This window comes from Sminthopsis crassicaudata, chromosome 3 (assembly GCF_048593235.1).
Source record: "Sminthopsis crassicaudata isolate SCR6 chromosome 3, ASM4859323v1, whole genome shotgun sequence".
Lineage (NCBI taxonomy): Eukaryota > Metazoa > Chordata > Mammalia > Dasyuromorphia > Dasyuridae > Sminthopsis > Sminthopsis crassicaudata.
Genome location: NC_133619.1, coordinates 29,935,390 through 29,954,676, shown reverse-complemented (window position 1 = coordinate 29,954,676; position 19,287 = coordinate 29,935,390). Strand labels below are relative to the sequence as shown.

At 38.5% G+C, this 19,287-nt stretch overlaps 1 protein-coding gene across 1 annotated transcript in view; it reads right to left on the bottom strand.

Annotated features, from left to right (window-relative positions):
- The window catches only part of FNDC3B (fibronectin type III domain containing 3B), a 370,100-nt gene that overhangs the window by 14,633 nt on the left and 336,180 nt on the right, over positions 1-19,287 (bottom strand). The window contains 2 exon segments of the mRNA XM_074298196.1: positions 6,403-6,530; positions 8,748-8,914. Of these exon segments, the coding sequence (XP_074154297.1) occupies positions 6,403-6,530; positions 8,748-8,914 (295 nt within the window).

The window sequence follows — 19,287 nt, the reverse complement described above, 5'->3', positions numbered from 1 at the left end:
CTTATTGCTTTTGGCTTTTTTTTTTTTTAATTGGGAGGAAGGGTTTGCCATCTATGAGGAATCAGCTTTCTCTACATTCAGAGTATATCCACATAACACACATCTTGTAATATATCAAAGAAAAGACATAGCAGAGGATTGGAAAATAAGATATGGTGATTCTTAAATTCATCATTTTTTTTTTTTTTTGAGGCTGGGGTTAAGTGACTTGCCCAGGGTCATACAGCTAGGTGTTAAGTGTCTGAGACCAGATTTGAACTCGGGTCCTCCTGAATTCAAAGCTGGTGTTCTATCCACTGTGCCACCTAGCTGCCCTGAAAATTCATCATATATTGATAATGAATTAGGTTACTTTTCTTTCTGGGGTGCTTATCAGAGAGGATCATGGAATCTGCAACTGGAAGAGCCCTTAGTGATTATTTAATTAGACTAATGCTCTTATTTTTACAGCTGAAGAAATGCAAGCCCAGACTCATGAAGAATGCTTTTGAAGGACACAGAGTAGCAAAAATGGTAGAGTTGGGATTCAACTCATTACATTCTAAGACCAGGGCCACTGGGGGTGCAATGGATACCTGGTGGGCAAATGACTTTACCTCTGTCTGACTTGGTTTTTACTTCTAGAAAATGGGAATAACAATACCTCCTTCCCAGGTTGTTGCAAGGATCAAAGGGGATACTATTGTGAAGCAGATAGCATGCAGTTGCTGCCCTATAAATATTTATTCCTTTCTCCTCTTTACTTTGTATGTCCGTGCTACCTTTTTGGAAGGTCAAAATAGAAATCTGGGCTCCAGTTCTGTTTGGGGTAACTCAAGTTGACCTTTCCAATCTATAAGTCAGATTTTATTCATTCATTCATTCATTTATTATTTTGGCCTCCCATTTTAATTTTGTTCTTATTCTTTTAATCTATCTGATTTTGATCTAGAGCATATAGTGCTACTGTGGAGAGTTAGGAAAATCTAATTTGAATACTTCCTCAGATATTTGTTTTCTGAGTGACTTGTGATCATTACTTAAATCTTTTCCTACTACAATTTGGAGATAATAGCAATTACCTCACAGGATTATCATTGTGATGATCAAATAAAAAAATCTATAAAGAATGAAATAGTAAATGAAATAGTCCCTGATACACATAAGTGCTTAATAAATGCTAGCTCTCATCTCCTTCCTTCCATTTTGTAAACTGACTACATTCTCCTTTCCCAGCCTTTGTTTGCTTTTCCCCCATTAGAATGTAAACTCCTTGTAGGCAGAGACTACCATGCTTGGTTTGATTTGTATCTCCACCTTTTATGCATGGATTTAGTGCTATCTATTTATCTATCTTCATTTTGTGCATATGTACTATGTGACCTAGATTCCTAACATAGAAAAGAAATAATTGAGGCTCAAAGCAGTTAATTCTTGTAGAGAGCTTTGTGAATTTCACAGCACTATATAGAAGGCAGCTCTGATGACCTTGGGACTCTACTATAGTCCAAAGGGTGCCTATTATGGAAATTTAGGATGGATGTTCTTGCAGTGATAGCTACCATGAGGTCATTTCAGCTCAGTGAAAATACTCCATGATTCTTTCATTTATTTTGACAGGATTCGTGATTATTGGGTTACTCTTCTTATCCCCAAAACCAATTTAGGTTTGTTCCAACTTAGATTTTAAAAATTGGCATGAGCAATTATGATAGCACAACACACATAGACATGATCTTATTTTCTACAAAGACTATTTTTGTTCTTGATTTAATAAAGAATATCTGTTAAGGGATTTTGACATGTCTAATGAAAATGGAGCTGATCTAAAACAAACATAAAACTAACAAAAGGATCGCTCACTTCAAAACTTAGCCCTATTGAGTTCTCTTGAATAATAGAAAGTCTGTTCCAACATTTGGTCAGAACTAGGGAAAAAAGTCAGTGATTCTTAGGGATTTCTGGCTTCCTCCTACTTTGGTTAGAGCAATTCTGGACAATATCAGCAGTTCTAGAACTGGCCCTTGAAAATCGACATCTATTTGGGTTTTTTTAGTACATTGGAAAATCAATGACTTGAGTCAAAAAGATCAAGGTTAAAATCCTGGTCTTTGACACTTATTTACATGTGACTTTGAGGAAGTCACCATCCCCTGGGGTCTCCGAAAAAGACAGGGTTAAAAAAAATGACCTCCAGAGAAGCTTTGCTCCTAGCTCTATAAGTATGGTTTTAAGTGGTTCAATGAACTCATCCATTCAAAAAGTACTTATGAAGTGCCTTTTATATGTTAGGAACTTTGCTAGGGATACAAAGGCAAAAATGAAACTTTTTTTTTGCCCTCAAGAAGCTTACATTCTATTATGTGTTAACATAAAAAAAAAAAAAATCTAAGAAGTTCACTTATTGATTTAAGATACAAAACATAAAAGGCCCAAAAGTTAGTCTAGATGGCTTCTGGGGTCTTGTTTAACTCCGAGATTCTGTCCATCAGAATTTGTAATAAATACTCTCATTCTCTATTACAAGCAAAACTATAAAGCTGTGTTTATTTCCTTCCTTCCTTCTTTTCTATATTTCTTTCTTTCTTGCTATTTACCTATCTATTTCAAACTCATGTAAAAGAAGCTGCTAAAATGTAGTAATTCAGACATTTAATCAGCAAATATTTTTAGGCATTTACTATACATATCTAGTACTTGTCTTTAAGAAGCTTCCAACTAATTTCAATAAGATTTCTTCTTTAGTACCCATCCATTCATCCATCCATCCATCCATCTATTTATTCATCCCCAAAGAATGTGAATCAGGCATATGGTAAGTGCTGGGGATAATCTTGTGTCCATTTAATACCAATTTTGTTGTGGTTTAGTTATACTTGACTCTTTTTGACAAGGATAATGGAGTGGTTTGTCATTTCATTCTCCAGCTTGTTTTACAGATGAGGAAACTGAGGCAAACAGGATAAAGTGACTTGTTCAGGGTCATACAGCTAATGACTGAGGCTGAATGTAAACTCAGGCTTTTCTGACTCCAGGCAGTGCCAACAGTCAGTCTTTTATTAAGCACCAACCATGTGCCAGCAATTGTGCTAAGGACTGGGGATACAAAGAAAGGCATAGGAAAGTTCCTTCTCTCAAGGGGCTCAATGGAAGGCTCTTGATGGGCCAGGGTGGCCCTTCTGTAGAGTTCTGAAGGAAGGACACAGGATGGGCAGACATGAGTTGGTTGCCAGCTCCATTGCTAGAATGTACTTATCAGGGGAAGCATGAATCCATCCAAGTAGTTGGACTGATACTTTGGTTGGAGGTTAATGGGACACCATTAGGAGGGAGCTTTGAGTTTAGTGGAAATGTCCCCCAAAGCAGACTGGGGCCGAAAAGCTGAATAGCAAAATTAAATGAATACACATACAAATGTGAAACGAACCAGAAAAATTCAGGTGAGCGTTGGGGGAAATGCTTTTAATCATCACAGCCAACTGCAGCCTCGCTGGCCCTTACCCCTGCTCATCACCACCTCCCTTTGGCATTGCCCAAGTTCATTCCTTTCAGCCATTCAAGTCAACTAGCAAGAACTGTTAAGCTTCTGCATGTGGCATTATAGGGCCAAAATAAAGTTCACTGAATAATAGTTGTTGAACATACTCTTTGTTAACTACAAAAGAAAGTTTTCAGGGAAGATTATGGCTGACATTTATACCTGACACTACTGCTACATCTCAGCCATCTACTTGGATTATTGTACATCTTCCAGTCCTACCCAGCCCCGTTCTCCTTCCTGAGAATAAAACTCCCTTCTGTGGTGACCTCTCCCCTATACGTATTCTCTTTTTCCTTTAGAATGTAAGCCATCTGAAGGCAGGGATTCTCGGCTTTCCTTGTACTTAGCACAATGCCCGGGACACAGTAGGCACTTAATAAATGTGTGCGCACTAAGTGACTCATTCATTCATTCATTCCTACAAATTTCCATTTTAAAGGTAAAATGTTGGTATAATCTCATTGCTCCCTAAAGTATCCTCTCCCATTGAGGAGGTGGGATCTCCTATGGCCCTGGGTTGTTAGAATTGTCATCAGATGCTTCTATTTTTTATTTGCTTCCTGAATCAAGACCCATTGTTCCATCGTCTCTTGACAAGAATTATTTCAAGCGTCACTTGCCTTGTACAATTGACATGGTACTTTCTTTTATTCTGCTTCTGGATCCACATCTTAAAACATCGTGTTTAAGTTATTGTTCACTGATCAACAGAAGGCAGGACAGGACATGTTGTACCTGACTTAAATGCCATTTTTCTATGTACCTCTGCTAGCTTTAATTATTTCTTAGGAAACACACAGAACAGCAACTTTCATTGGTCAACTACTGGTTCACAGTAGTACCCATTTAACCATGTTCACAACAAAACCTCTTCACCAGAGAGGAAATTCTGAAGCCTTCATCTGAGTGCTAAGTTGTAGATGAATCAGCATTTACATGCCCAATGAGTTCCAGGGTCACAATTGGAATAGAGGGTGGATCCCAATCCAGGACATTTCCAGAGGTGGCTGAAATGAAGTCACTTTGCCTTTAAAGGTCACATTGAAGCAGCACAGATGTTGAATAAATCAGACTGCCTTTTCAATGTTTAAAAAAAAAAAAATCACCATACTTTGAGATGTAATTTTTCACCTCCTGAAATCGTTGGAAAGTATGGAATGTCAAGCCAAAGGTTTTACAATTTCCAAACATGAAGTGAATATATTCTTTGAAAATAGATTAAGTATGAAATGAAATCCTGTGAAGTTTCCCATCATTGTATTTTTTAATGCATTTTTTTTTTCACGGTAAGAAAACGGTACAGATACTACTGGTAAATAAATAGATAATGGAGAAAAATGCTGATGTCAGTGCCAAAATCATTTCTTAAAAGTGGCTACATAAAATCCACTGCTCTCTAGGTGTGTGATGGGACTCTAAATATCTAGCATTTTTTTTTCTTGGAAAATGGAAAAAAATGGAAACAATGTTCTTTTTGAAATATCTTCAATTTGCTCAGCATTGTAATGAACTGTACAGAATAGAAATAGTGAAGTGAAATACAAAGTAACCCTGGAACCTCCATTCCAATGAATAGTGAAGCCCTGTATATTATTGTATATATTTTTGTTGCTCATTTATTTTAGTTACATCCAACAACTCTTGATCCCATCTGGGCTTCTCTTGGAAAAGATGCTGGCATGGTTTGCGTATTCTTTCCAGCTCATTTTACAGAATGGAGAAACTGAGGAAAACAGGGTTAAGCTCCCAGGGTCACATAGCTAGTATAAATCTAAAGCCGGCTTTGAACTCAGGTCCTTCTGATTCTAAGTCTGGTATACTATCCATACTGGTATATATTATCAAATAATACTTACCGGACATTAGGATTAAAAGGCTTAAAAGATACTAATTGTCATTAACTGGTTCTATGAGAATCTGCTGTTTTGGGGGTGGGAGGGAGCACTCAATTAGTCCCATAGGAGCAATGACTAAAATCTAAATAATATTGCAAAAGGGAGCTTAAAACACAGGTTTGACTCTCTCTTTTCCTGGCTCCAGTGCCTCCAGTGACAGCTAGATGGTGCAGCAGGCAGAGCAGTCTGCCTGAATCTGAGTTCAACTCCAGCTCAGATATCTACTAGCTGGGGCAGCTAGGTGGCGCAGTGGATAGAGCACCAGCCCTGAATTCAGGAGGACCTGAGTTCAAATCTGGTCTCAGACACTTAACACTTCCTAGCTGTGTGACCCCGGGCAAGTCACCCTAGCCTAAAATATATATATATACACTAGCTGTGAACCCGGGCAATATAATCTTGTTTTGTTCAAATGGGAATGATAATGGTATTTACCTATAAGGGGTAAAACATGAATACAAAATGAGGACATAAAATATATTGAAATATATTTCCTCCCTCCCACCCCCAAATATAAAATCTGTAAATTCTTCGTAAAACTTAACACATTATCTAGCTGCTATTACGATTATTATTATATTGTCTTTTGAATAAAATACAAACTCCTTATTTTGTCATTTGTAAACCTTCAGAATATCTTTAGTTACTCTATCAGTATTTATTTTTCTAATTTTTTCATTGACCAACAAGCCCCTCCATACAATATTCACCATTCTGGTAAAAATGAGCTGGAAGGAACCCTGAATCCATTGAGTCCTGTCCTCTCAAGCTCAGTGCTTTTGTCACTAAGGCAGATGTGTATGAGTATCGCCCTCTGTGTCCAGAGGAGATAAGTCAAAAGGTTACCACTGAGGACTCAAGCATTGGTCATGATGGCTGGTCATCTGCGAGGAAGCAGTTCCCACTGATTCTAAGAACCAAGTCCCCACAAGTCACTAGGACTACACAGGCAGAAAGAGGAATTGGGTAATGGGGAAATTTGCTTACCTGTTTGTATTCAGATTCTCTTCCAACCAGCACTTGCACGATGTAGTTGATGGGATCTCCTCTCATCGGTGGTACTGTCTCCCACGAAATCTCACATGCATTTCCTTCTAACTGCGTCACACGAGGTGCTAAAACAAAATGGCAGACAAACCCATGGGCTGGAGACCTCGACATTCAGAATATCTTTTACTGGTTAATCCTTAATGACTACTCTTCCGAGGAACTGTAGTAAGAGTAGAGATTTAGTATTTATATTAAATGGAAATTAATATTTAGTAGAGTGGGGAAGGAAGATGTGTGGATACTGTTTTGCATTTGGTTGTTGATGGTGTAATCCTGGAAGAATAACTTCTAAGGCTCCTACCATTGTCAAAACACAGGGGAGAGGAGGAAGGTTGGATTAGAAAGGGATAGGAAATGAATTTGTGCTTTTCTAGGTACAGGGGAGGAATCTTTGCCAAGGCAGATCAATATCTTCTTTACAACTTGTAGAAGTGATGACTGGGATTGGTCTAGGTGTTATTCGCTCAGGACCAAGTACATTGGGATCCTTACCTCCATACTCTTGGTCATTAGATATATCTTAAAAGAGCCTAAAATCCAATCAATTTTGGGTTTTTTTTTTGGGGGGGTAAGGTGTATTTAACTGAAGCTGTGAACCCTCCAATCCTATCTCAGGAAACTTCAAGAACTGCTGTGGCATAAACAAACAAACAAATACATCTTGGCCTTTAGCTAAGCTTCTGGTGAGAAGTCTCTCCAACCTTGAGCAAACTCCAGACAGAGGCCTTTGGTCTGTCCTAGACTCCTACCAGAAGCTTCTAGCTTTTGGGGAGATGGACTATCAGAACCTGAGACTTTGGGAGCTCAGGGACTTGAAAACACTGGGGGAAGAGCTGAAAGAAGCAGGCAAGGTGCAGTGAGATGAGCACTGCCTCTGGATCTCTGATATGGCCATCTACGTGATTACTTAACCTCAGTTTCTTCACCTGTAAAATGAAGGGGCTGGAGCAGATCCCTCCTTGGGTCCCTTCTAGCTTCAGACGTATGTCAGATTTTCAGAGGGGAAGGCCCCTTCTCTTTGATTTTGATTTATTCCCTGATATTTGTGGCTAGAGAAAGAACATCAGGAACCTCCAATTCTGAACCCATCTCTACGCCTTAAGGCTGCAAATTCCTTATCCCTTGGCTTCTGCAAGGACTGGAAGCAATCAAATTTTCAAAACCAAATTCACAGGGTTGTTAAGTGAGAGCTCTTGTGTAAAGCTTTGCAAGAGCAAAGGGCTACTCTTTTAAACTCATTTTCCCTACTCCTGCTTGTCTCTAAATGAGGATACTGTTCAGGTTCCATTAAAAGCTCAGACTGTGAAAGCATCCCCTCTCCACGCTCCCCCACACAGACACATAAGCAGCAGTTGCTCTGGGAGAGATGGCTGACCACTGATGACTGATAATGGGCTTTTAATGACAGAACAGCCCATTCTCCAGGGCTAGCTATGCCAGGGCACCCTGGCCCAGGGCAAGACAAATGCCCTTTCTGTTCAATGGGACATACAATAATTTATCAAGTAAAACTAGAGAAAGAAGCTGATAAACAGTAATTGCCCAACAACACCCAGCAGAAGCTTAGCACGGGTTTATCGGACACTATCAACAGTATGAATTAATAGACTAGATATTTCTCAGCTTCTAGTCAATGGCCCTGAAGACCCTATGGAGGAAAAGCACGGTGGAAGAATGGCATTCTTCTCCCCCAAATTAGAAGCACTAACACTCAGGGATATTAGGAGCTATCCCCCGCTCTTCAATTCCCATCCATTACAGAAATACAATCTGGTATTCCCATTCCCCCTCCATAGAATGTAAGTCCCTTGAGAGCAGGAATTGTTCATTTGTGGTTCTGAATCTTTAACACCTAACTCAGTGCCTGGTTCACAGTAGGAGCTTAATAAATGCTGACTCACTGTTTGGTTTAATTCCTGAATTAAATCTCAAAAAAAAAATTTAAATATGGAAGAGGCCATTGAGATCACTTATTTCAACATATTCCATTTTGTAGATTTCCCCCCCCCCCCACTATTTAATTCACATCATTTTTGTGGGTCTGTTGTCTGCTGTAAAGCACATTTAAGTCTCAGGGCCCAGGAACTCAACAGAGATGTGGATTTGAATTTTAGCTCTATTATTAGCTGTGTGACTGACTATGGTCTAGCCATTTAATCTCTCTGTACCTCAATTTTCTCATCCATCAAATGGAGATGATGGCACCCATACATCTTGCCTCACAGGGTGGCAGAGGGGAAAACTTGTGTTAGGTTTCAAGTACTACGGAAATGTCCACAAACCTTTGATGGTAGGCGGGACGCATTTGGTTGTGCTGAAGGTGTACGTCTCTGAGAAGGGTCCTTCCCCTGCATCATTCACTGCTTGTATTCTGAAGGTGTAGCAGGTGAATTCTGTTAATCTCTGTACCTTGTAGGTATGGCTTGGCCCTCGGTAAATCGGGATGAACCTGCATGAAGAAAACAAAACAAAACAAAAAAAGTAGACATTAACATAATATTAAGTCAGAGCTATAGACTGAAAGATGAGAGGGACTTTACGATTCTTGATTCAAGCCCCTTTCCTTAGAGATGAGGAAACTAAAGACGTAGGGATGAATGGCAGTATCAGCTGGAAGGAAAACTTAGCTATCTAGTCTCTGTTGGACTAATATTTTTTAGATGAGGATGCTGAGTTTAGAAGCTATAAATGGCAATCATCAAATGGAAAAATTTGCTAAATGCTTTGGCTGGTACACAGCAAGAAATGATCACTTCTTCCATCACTCCCCTCAAATCCTCTCTTTTCTGGTAGGAAGTAGCTTGCATTCTCCATCAACTTAGGTTTCAATAGTTTGTCCCTTATAAAGTTTGTATATTTGATAAAATATGTATATTTAGCAGTCAGAAATTATCAGAGTTTAACACACTTCCCTTTATACATAAGCTTGCTCATCTTGTCTGGAATGCCCTCTCTGCTCATGTTTCTCGCTGCTAGGGGAAGCCCTCCATAATATAATCCCCCCAGGTTTTGTTTTTTAAAAAAATTTTATTTTTCCCAGTTACATGTAAAACAATTTTTAATATTTGTCTTAAAAACTTCTGAATTCCAGATTCTCTCCCTGCTTTCTCCCTTACCCCTATCACACACACACTGGGAGGGCACATGTGAGGTTAAGCAAAATATTTCCATAAAGTCATGTTGTGAAAGAAAACAAAACTCCCTTCCAAAACAACAACAACAACAAACAAACAAACAAACCCTCAAGAAAAATAAAGTAATTTCAAACACGTTGTATTCAGACACAATCAGATCTTTCTCTGGTATGGATAGCATTTTTTATTTTAAGTCCTTCAGAGTAGTCTTGGATTATTATATTGTTAAGAATAGAAAAGTCATTCACAGCTGATCATCCCACAATATTGCTATTATTTTGTACATACTATACTTCACTTTGCATGAGCTCATGGAGGACTTTCCAGGTTTTTCTGAGAGCATACTACTCATCTCTCTCCAAGTTTTAATGCTATTATCTTCTTCAAATTACCTTGTACAAATTAATTTGTATAAATGTATAAAGCTTCTTTCCCTTACTAAGCAGGAATTAAACTTTTTGAAGGTAAGATTTCATTCTCATTCTTATTGCAATGTACACAATAGGTGCTTAATAAAAACTTATTGGAATGACATGAATTGTTCTATATTGTAAAATCTCCATTAACCAGGAAATTGAGGGTGAGGTGGGTGGGCCACATTGGACTGAATTATCTAGGAAAGAGAGGCACATTTAGAATATCCTCTGTGATTGGCCCTAAGGGGTGCAATTATTTGATTCTCAATTATTTGATAAGAAATCAATTATTTGATTCTCTTTACCTCAGCTGCAAAGACACATTCAGGAAGGATTATAATAGCATCTAATAGAGAAAATCTGACTTTTTTCCACCCTCACTGTATTTTGATGTACATTAGAGACAAATATAATATGGGATCACAGCCTGATGGGGCCATTTCAGGGCTTTTTAATATCTCTATGAGATAGGTTTTGAAAGGAAAAGAGATAACAGTTAATTCCACTCATTCCAGGGGCTTATTCTATGGTCTGTAACAATGTGTTATTTTCTAAATTCCACTTTATGAACATCTTAGAAGATGTTTTAACTATGGTATTTTTCAGCTGAAATGCACAACAGCTGAAATAGTCAATTCCCATAAATAATATTAAGAGTTTTAAATGAACTCAATGCTTACACAATCCTAATAATGTCTGGTAGGTAAATGAGTCCGTCAACCTGCAGTCAGGAGAAAACTGGATTCAAATCCTGTCTCTGATTCTTACTATATGCTCATACATAATCTACTTAAACACTCTGGGTCTCATTTTCCCCATCTGTAAAATGGATGCAGAACCCTCTATAATGGAATGTTATAAAAATCAAATGAGATAACAAAGTATTTTTGAAATTATAAAACATCACATACATATAATCATTATAATAAGCAAAGTTAAATACTATGTATCAATTGTAACATTATCTTTACATAGTTTTATTCATTTTTCTCATTTTGAAGTTTATCTTGGAATCATATATGTGTATATATGTATATGAAATTGGACATGCAATTTCTTTCATTCTAAAATATAGTCATTCTTTTTTTAGTCTATAAGAAAACAATTCAAAGACCAAAAAAAATGCAACAAATCATTAATAAGGGAATTACAAATTAAAATAATTCTAAGTTTTGCCCTCATACCCAGTTATTTGGCCAATATGTAAAAATAGAAATAACCAATGTAGGTGGGATAATAGGAAAACAGGCACACTCATAGATTTCCGGTGAGGCTGTGGGATGGTTTATCTAATTGTTCTGGAAAACAATTTCTGATTATTTGAGCAAAACCATCAACTGTTCATACTCTTTGCTCCAATGATCCCACTATTGGCGGATTTTCCAAGGAAGATAATAATAATAAAACAAGTCTTAGATATCCCCAAATAGACAAACCAGTCATTTTTTTACAATAACAAAAAACAATAAAAAACCCCACTCCTTAGCAACAACAACAAATACATAAAAAACTGGGTGTCCATTGATAGAGCAATGGCTAAACAAATGGTGACATATAAATTCCACAGAACTGTAAGAAACAAAACAGGAGGGATTCAGGAAAATATGCATGACCAATACAAAGTGATACAAAGAAATTAGAATGGTATTCACAGGAACTGCTATGAGACTGATGTAAGCAAAAGAGTATTATAATACAAGTTCAGGTTCAATGAAAGGACCAACTGTGATTCCAGAGGGCTGATTTTAAAAGCAATGGCCTTTCTGAGTAAAGACGTGGAAGACAACAGGTACAGAATGTTGTGTATGCTGTTAGTATTTTTAGTATCAATTGCTTTTGCTTAGCTCTTTTTGTTACAAAGGAGCATTTCTAGGAGTGAAGAATATATTGGGAAGTTAATATGTGTTAAAAAAAAAAAAAAGGCGTCGATAAAATGTTAAAAAATAAAATGATTCCATGGGCTTAATGAAGAGCATTTAAAAAATAATCAGGCAATAAACATTTATTAGGTGCTTAAGATGTCTCAGGCACTATGCCAATTGCCAGTCACACATACAGACACAATAAGCAGGTGACAAGAATGAAATCAATACGCCCAGACCAAAGGGATGTCTAGTTTCCGGACTTCTATGCTCCTCAAGCATCCTCCTTGGGATTTCAGGACATCCCTACAGAATTGCATTCATTAGGTTGGTTTAACCAAATATTACTATGTGGACACTTTGGGAGGAGTTCAGTCACTGTTTTGGGGAGCCTAAGTTTTCTGAGGCAAATCTGTGTGAGAATGAGTGACTCACAACTTGTCTTGACTCCCAAAATGACAGGGTCCAAAGGGCAAGAAAGGCATTAGGTCTTTTGGTATGGCTCCAGGGTCAGGCCTGGGGAAAGGCAGGAGGCCCCTTCTCTAAGCAGCCCAAAGGAAGGTTACTCTAGTGCACAGGTCTGTTATGATCAGTTTCTTCCTTCTCAGTCTGACCTTTCTGGGCACTTAGACCATCACCATCCTTGCCAGTATAACTACACTATTTTTATAGATTTCTTTAATAGCTTTTTCTCTGAAATATTTTCAAGAAGGAAAATCAATAAAAGACTCTTAGATCTAAAGACAAATTTCACTTGCAAAACTTGGCTTACCAAATCAGAATATTTTAGCATTTAAACACATACATCCATGCTCAAGCACCATAGTTTTAGATTCTAGTTTTATTAGATTTATCATTTCTTTGTTTATTGTATCCTTCCCTTTTCAACCCAAGGAATCCATTTCCTACAGGCAGACAGATTTTCATTGCTGGAAAAGGTTATTCTATCTTAAGAAACCCATGACACCATGGGGACCAATTTGCCTCCCTGACATATTTCTGCCCCTAATGAAGCTATCCCTTCTAATGCTGGAAGCCGGCAGCTATTTATTAACTCAGTTCACCTGAGTTACAATCGGCAACACCAGTAAGTGCCCTTAATTATCCTGGGATCTGCAGGTAATGATGCAAGCATGTCTGCTGATTACTAATTGCTCGGTTTCCCATAAAACTCACTTTCAGAGGAACTCACGGGCAATTCTTCGGAAGATTGTTACTCATTTACTAGTATCTTTAATGATTGAATCAGAAGGCCTAGTATGAGAAGAGAAAGCAAAGTCTATCCCTCTAGTGCTACTCTTCATTTTACAGATGAAGAAACTGAGGTTCATTATTCGTACCCTTCATTTTACAGATGGAGAAACTGAGACTCATGTGCATGATATGATTTGCTCGAGCTCTGGATCTTTGTGCACCTTCCACTGCAATATGATTATTTCTTTTGGTGTAAACATCTTAATATCTGAGCCCATATGCATGTGGAATTAGACATAGCAATGGAGAAATTTTGCAAAAATCTAGGAATGTCAGAAACAGCATGAAAAAATAACATGATGGAGATACATGATTGGAAAAGAAGGTAGAAGAGTAGGTGGATGATGTAAGAGGCCAAGGACCACCTAGAAAACGTCCAAGCTTAAGCTAGAGGAAACCTTTGGTGTGATGGATGGATCCTTCTACTGATAAAGGGAAAATCTGAGGGAAAACACAGATAGTATTTTGTAGCACAAGAAGGATGGGTAGGGGAAGGAACATCCAATGTCAATGGGATCAATCAGCTAATGTACCTATTTGCTTGTTTCTTCATTTCATTTTCTCCCTCTTTTCCTCCCTCTCTTATCTCTCTCTCCTCCCCCCAACTGGGTTTAGGTGACTCGCCCAGGGCCACACAGCTAATAAGTGAACTCAGATCCTCCTGACTCCAGGAACACTGTTCTATCCACTCACTGCACCATCTAGCTGCCTGAGAGGCAAGAAGAGGCCAGGTTATGAAGGGCTTTCAAAGCCAAAAAGAAGATTTCATATTTGATTCTGGAAGTGATAAGAGTCAATGCATCTTTAGTCAAGGGGACCTAGCTCGACCTGTACTTTTTGAAGGTCATTTTGGCAGCTAAGTGGAGCATGCTCTGGCATGGGGAAAGACAAGGCAGGCGGATTACCCAGCAGGAAGAAGGCAATGGTAGCTTGTACTAGGATGGGAGTACTGTCTGAGGAGAGAAGGGGGCATACATTGAGAAATGTTATGAAGGTAGAAAAGTAGAACCTGGAAACTATTTATCTAGAAGGGTTAAGAGAGATAAAGAGATTCAGAATGACATCTAGATTGTAAGCCTGCAGGATTGGGAAGGTGGTGGTACCTTCTATGATTACAAAAAGGTTATAGGGATGGGGTGGCTCCTGGCTTTGGAGTACTTATAATGCAGTTGGCAGTATGATACTTCAAATAATAAATAAGTATCAATATTAAAAATAAGTATTAAATGAATGAGATAAGGAGGCAATGCAGTGGATAGAGCATTGGGCCTGAAATTGGTTAAGACCTGAGTTCAAATGTGTAACCCTATGTAAGTCATCCTTCCTGCCTCAGTTTCCTCATCTGTAAAATGGGGATAATAATAGCATCTACCTCTCAATGTTGCAGTGGGGATCAAATGAGATAATAACTGTAAAATGCTTTAGCACAGTGCCTGGAACATGGTAAGGGCTATATCAATGTGAGCCATTATCATCATGTTTTGCAAATCATAATATAAATGCTATTTGTTCCTCTTGTTATCATTACTCTTCTTCTTCATCATTATCATCATCATGCTTTGCAAATCATAATTAAATGCTTCTTGTCCCTGTTGATATCAATACTGTTACCTAGATAAAGAGGTTCAATAGGAGAAGTCCTTTTAAGCTATGATAGTCAGAGATAATTTACAGAAAAAGTGGAATTTTATCTGGATTTTGAAGGATTAATAGCATCTTTTGTACATCCAAGAGAAGTAGAGGATGAATGAGGATAGTATAGGAGCAAGAGTGGAGCCCAAGGATATCGGTTCAAATCCTAGCTTGTCTCATATCGCTTAAACTGAACAATGAATCAACAAATACTGCTTAAGTTCTTGCTGTGTGCTGGCCTGGAGTTGTATTTTTTGGGGAAATACAAAGAAATAAAGCTTGGAATAAGAGTATAAAAAAGATGGACATGATAGTGGGAGAGCATCTAAGGATGTGTTAACAAAGATGGCAGCATGCCCTACACTGGCAGGGTCAAACTGAACTAGAAATGGGGCCCACAAATTGGTACATAAGGATCCCTGCAGGGCATATTAACTTAAGTTTAAAATGCAATATTTATTTTTTATTGCATCTTTATTTATTTTGTTGAATAGTTCCCAATTATATCTTCATCTGGTTCTGGCTGTGCTCATTTGACACCTCTAACCCAGAGGGAAGAGAGCTGGCTCAAATAATAGTTTTCTGGGGAAATATATAACCTCTGAAACTTAAGAGCTGTGTGATCCTGGACATGTCATTTATTAAGATTGTATATTGTTGAGCACTGGACATTGATAGAGATACAGAAAGAGACTGGGTCTGAGGGCAAAGAAATAAGAGAGGTTGAAAAAAAAAATAACTTGGACAGGATAAAAAAGGAGATTTAGGCAATGATATCATCCATTCCCTATCCGATTCATTTTTAGGCTACTTCTGTTGAAAAATTTAGCCCATGTGTAACCTCCAGATCTCCCTTTCCCCAAAATGCAATGACAAATTAAACCATTTCATCCCAAAGTGTCCCTCTTCGAGCATAACCTTCCAATTCTGTTTCATGTCCCCGACAGGCAGAAGCAAGAAAGATTAGGCTTTTCCTTTTTATGGCCAATGTTTATGGCAAACTAGACGTTAACCTCTCTGGGAGTTTCCCCTTGGGTTAATATTCCCTGTAGCTTTAAGAGCTCTAGGAAAGATTAAACCCATCGATCCAATAATTCAATTTCCATAAAAATCTACTTCGCTTTAAATTTATAAATAAACACAATCATTTAGGTGGCCTCTAGTTTCCCATTAGGAAGCCTGAAAAGGACATATTAATTTCAAGTCACAGGGTCAAGTTATGGTTGTTGTCAAAGGGTGAAAGCTTGGAACAAGGGCCTAGAATAGATGGAGGCACAGTCTAGGTGGCCAAGGTATAAGCTTAGGATTGGAGCTGTTTTGTTTTGAATTATCTCAGAAAGATCACTCTCCTTTAGGACCTAAGGTTACAATCAATAAAGAGGCAGCAGAGAACAGGGGAAACAGCATCGACTCTGGCTCTGGGTTCGTATCTCATCTCCAATACTTACTGCCTCCTTCTAAATAACATTGGTAAGACCATTTACTTCCTCATGGCCTACGTTCTTTCATTTCCAAAAGCAGCAGGATGGATTAGAAGAGCTTTAAAAGTCTTTCTAATTTTACATCTCGGATCCTAAGATCTTTATATGTGTTTAAAGTTTAAAATATTACCATGGCATTCTCAATGTTTTTTTCTACCCTGGAACTTTCCATGAGGTAGGTAGTTCAGATACTATTAATCCCATTTTACAGATGAAGAAACTGAGGCAGTTCAATCCACTTCTGGAGAGATCTAAGTATCAGGGAGCTTCCTTCATCATTATCAATTAGCTGAGACTCGATTCTTAGCAACCTGAACCCATTGCCTTTGTCCTTTGGGAAGAACAAGTCTATTCCTTCTACCATGAGAGAGATCTTCAAACCTGGAAGAGCTGCCATGTTCTAAACATGGAGTCTTTTTCTTGTACAGTTCTATTGCCTGGTCTCCAAATGATATGATCATTTCGCCCTTCATTATTGTAGACACTCTTGGGAGTGTTTTTCCTAAACTGTGGGGCTCAGTACTCTTCAGGTGATCTGTCCGGGGTACAGAGGATGCTCATTATACCAGGCCTGGACACTGCTAGGAAATCTCTTCAAGCACTTGGCAGGAGGTCAAGTAGACTTGGTGGGGCTCTGCTGTTGGGGTCATAGGGAGCTGTCACTTCATAGCTACTAGAGCAGAGCAACTCATTTCCTTGGCCAAGCAATCAGCCAGAAACTGTGAAGATACTGATAAAAAAGCTACATAAAGGCTCTTCTTGAGGTAAAGAACTTGATTATGTCCAGGGCTTTAGCCCTGCAGCCTCTTGTCTTCCTCCTCTAGTCTAGCTCAATTGGTGACCTCATCCACTCCTACAGATCCAATGATCATTCTAAAATCTATTTAGAGATAATCTCTTTCCTAACCTCCAGACTATCGATGACTTAAATTCAGCATATTCCAAAATGAATCCGTTCTGTTTCCTTTTCCTTCCTGGTTCTGAAGATCTCGTGAGGGGACCACCATGCTCCTGGTCAGCCAGGCTCATAACCCAGCTATTAGCTTAGACTTTTCACTTTCTGTCTCACTGTCTCCCTCTTTCCTCCCTCACCATTCAAGATGTTGCCAAATCTTGTCAATTTTGCCTTTGTAACATCTTTCATACATGCCCTCTTCTCTCCTTTACCATGGACAGCACCCTGGTACTGGCTCTCATCACCTCACATCCTGACTACTGCAAGAACATCTGATTCACCTCCCTGCCTCAAGCATCTTCTCACTCTCATTAGCTGCTAAAATTACCTTCCTATAGTGCACATCTGACCTTGTCACTTTCACTCAGAAAAAATCCAGTGGCTTCCTTCTCAGCTCCTGGAGCATCAAATATGAAGTCTTTTGTATGACATTCAAAGCCCTTCATAATCATGCCCTTTCCCCCTTCAATCTTTTTACATCTTCAACATTCATGGGATGTAATTCAGTGTCATTGGCCTCCATGCTGTTCTCTGTACAAAACACTCATGGAGTTCTCCCTGCTTCTCTCCTATGCCTAAAATGCTCTCCCTCTTCAGTTCCACCTCCTGATTTCCTATAAGAACCAGCTAGAAGTCCATCTTCTTAATCATCCTTTAATACTACGTAGTGTTTTTCCACACTTTATTCTGCTTATATTCTGCATGTAGTTTCTTCTAAGACACTGTGAGTGAACTGAAAGCAGGGGACATCTTTTGCCCTCCTCTGTATTCCCAGAACTTAACAGCGTCTGACACCCAGTTGGCGCTTAATAGAAGATGACTGACATAAAAAGGCATCTCATAAATGCTCACTGACTCGAACTCTAATGTTTTCTCCCACTGTACTATGCTGAGCTCTCATCTGAAAGAGGAAATGTTTATGAGTGTTTCTGACTTTATAATTTAATGAATTTCTGGGAATTTCACTTTAGAGGGGGCTCATGCAACACTTGAGTCTGTTTAACTTCTTTGCAACTGCCTTAGTTTTGTTAAGTGAGACTTTTATCTTCTAAATGGGTTTATATCAAAAAAGAAAAGCAGATGGCTTAGAAAAAAAGAACAAAGGACCAGGAGTGCTTATTCGCTTCTGTGTTCACTGCTTTACTGTGATTTGTGACTGAACAATTTTTGCTTCAAGTAGAGACTACAGGCAGCTCATCCATGTTAGTTCCTAGAAACAAGGTCCAACCTCCTCATCTTTTTCAAAAACATGTTTGATACTGTTGTGAATCCATGGCTGTTAATAAGATAATAAGGCTCAATTTGCTTGTTTTTAGCTCAATTTTCCATTTCTTTCGGGTTTTGGTCCTTGGGACGCTTTTGTAGAAAAATATGGTACAGAGGATTTGTGCTTTGTTTTCTGGGAGTATTTTGCCAGTGACTTACACCCAGCTCAGAAGTGGGGCCTTGGGAAGGGAGAATGTCCCCAGTTAAGGAACATGGAGTTCCAACATCCCTTTGTAAGACCGGATGGGAGCAGATGGAATCATTTGGAGATACCTGACACACAGAGAGGTACTCCCTACTCTGCTTAATATGTCACTGATTGAATCCAAAAGTGCAAATTGTGCCTTTTGGGCCAGTGATAATTTAGAGCAATCAAAAAGGGGTCCATTATACATCTAAGTTTTAATATCTGGGTTTAGATTTTTCAGTTGAGGATTGAATAGGCTGCTAATGTTTTTTTTGTACCTGGGTTAATTGTCCAGACTTTTTTTCTTATTGAAACTACAAAGAATAACAACATTGAAATCAGTAGGTAACAGAAATGGGTCAGTGATCCAAGGCAATCCCATTGGATTTTGGACAGAAAATGCCATCTGCATACAGAAAAAGAACTAAGGAAACTGAATGTAAATCAACACATGCTATGCTCACTTCTTTTTTCTGTTTTTTTTTTCTTTTTAAAAAATCTCTCCTATCTTTTTCCCTTTTGCTCTGATTTTTCTCTCCCAATATGAGTCATAAAGTAATGTATAAAAAGTTTGAGTTCCAAATTCTCTCCCTTCATCCCTCCTTATTTACCCTCATCGATCAAGCAAACAATTC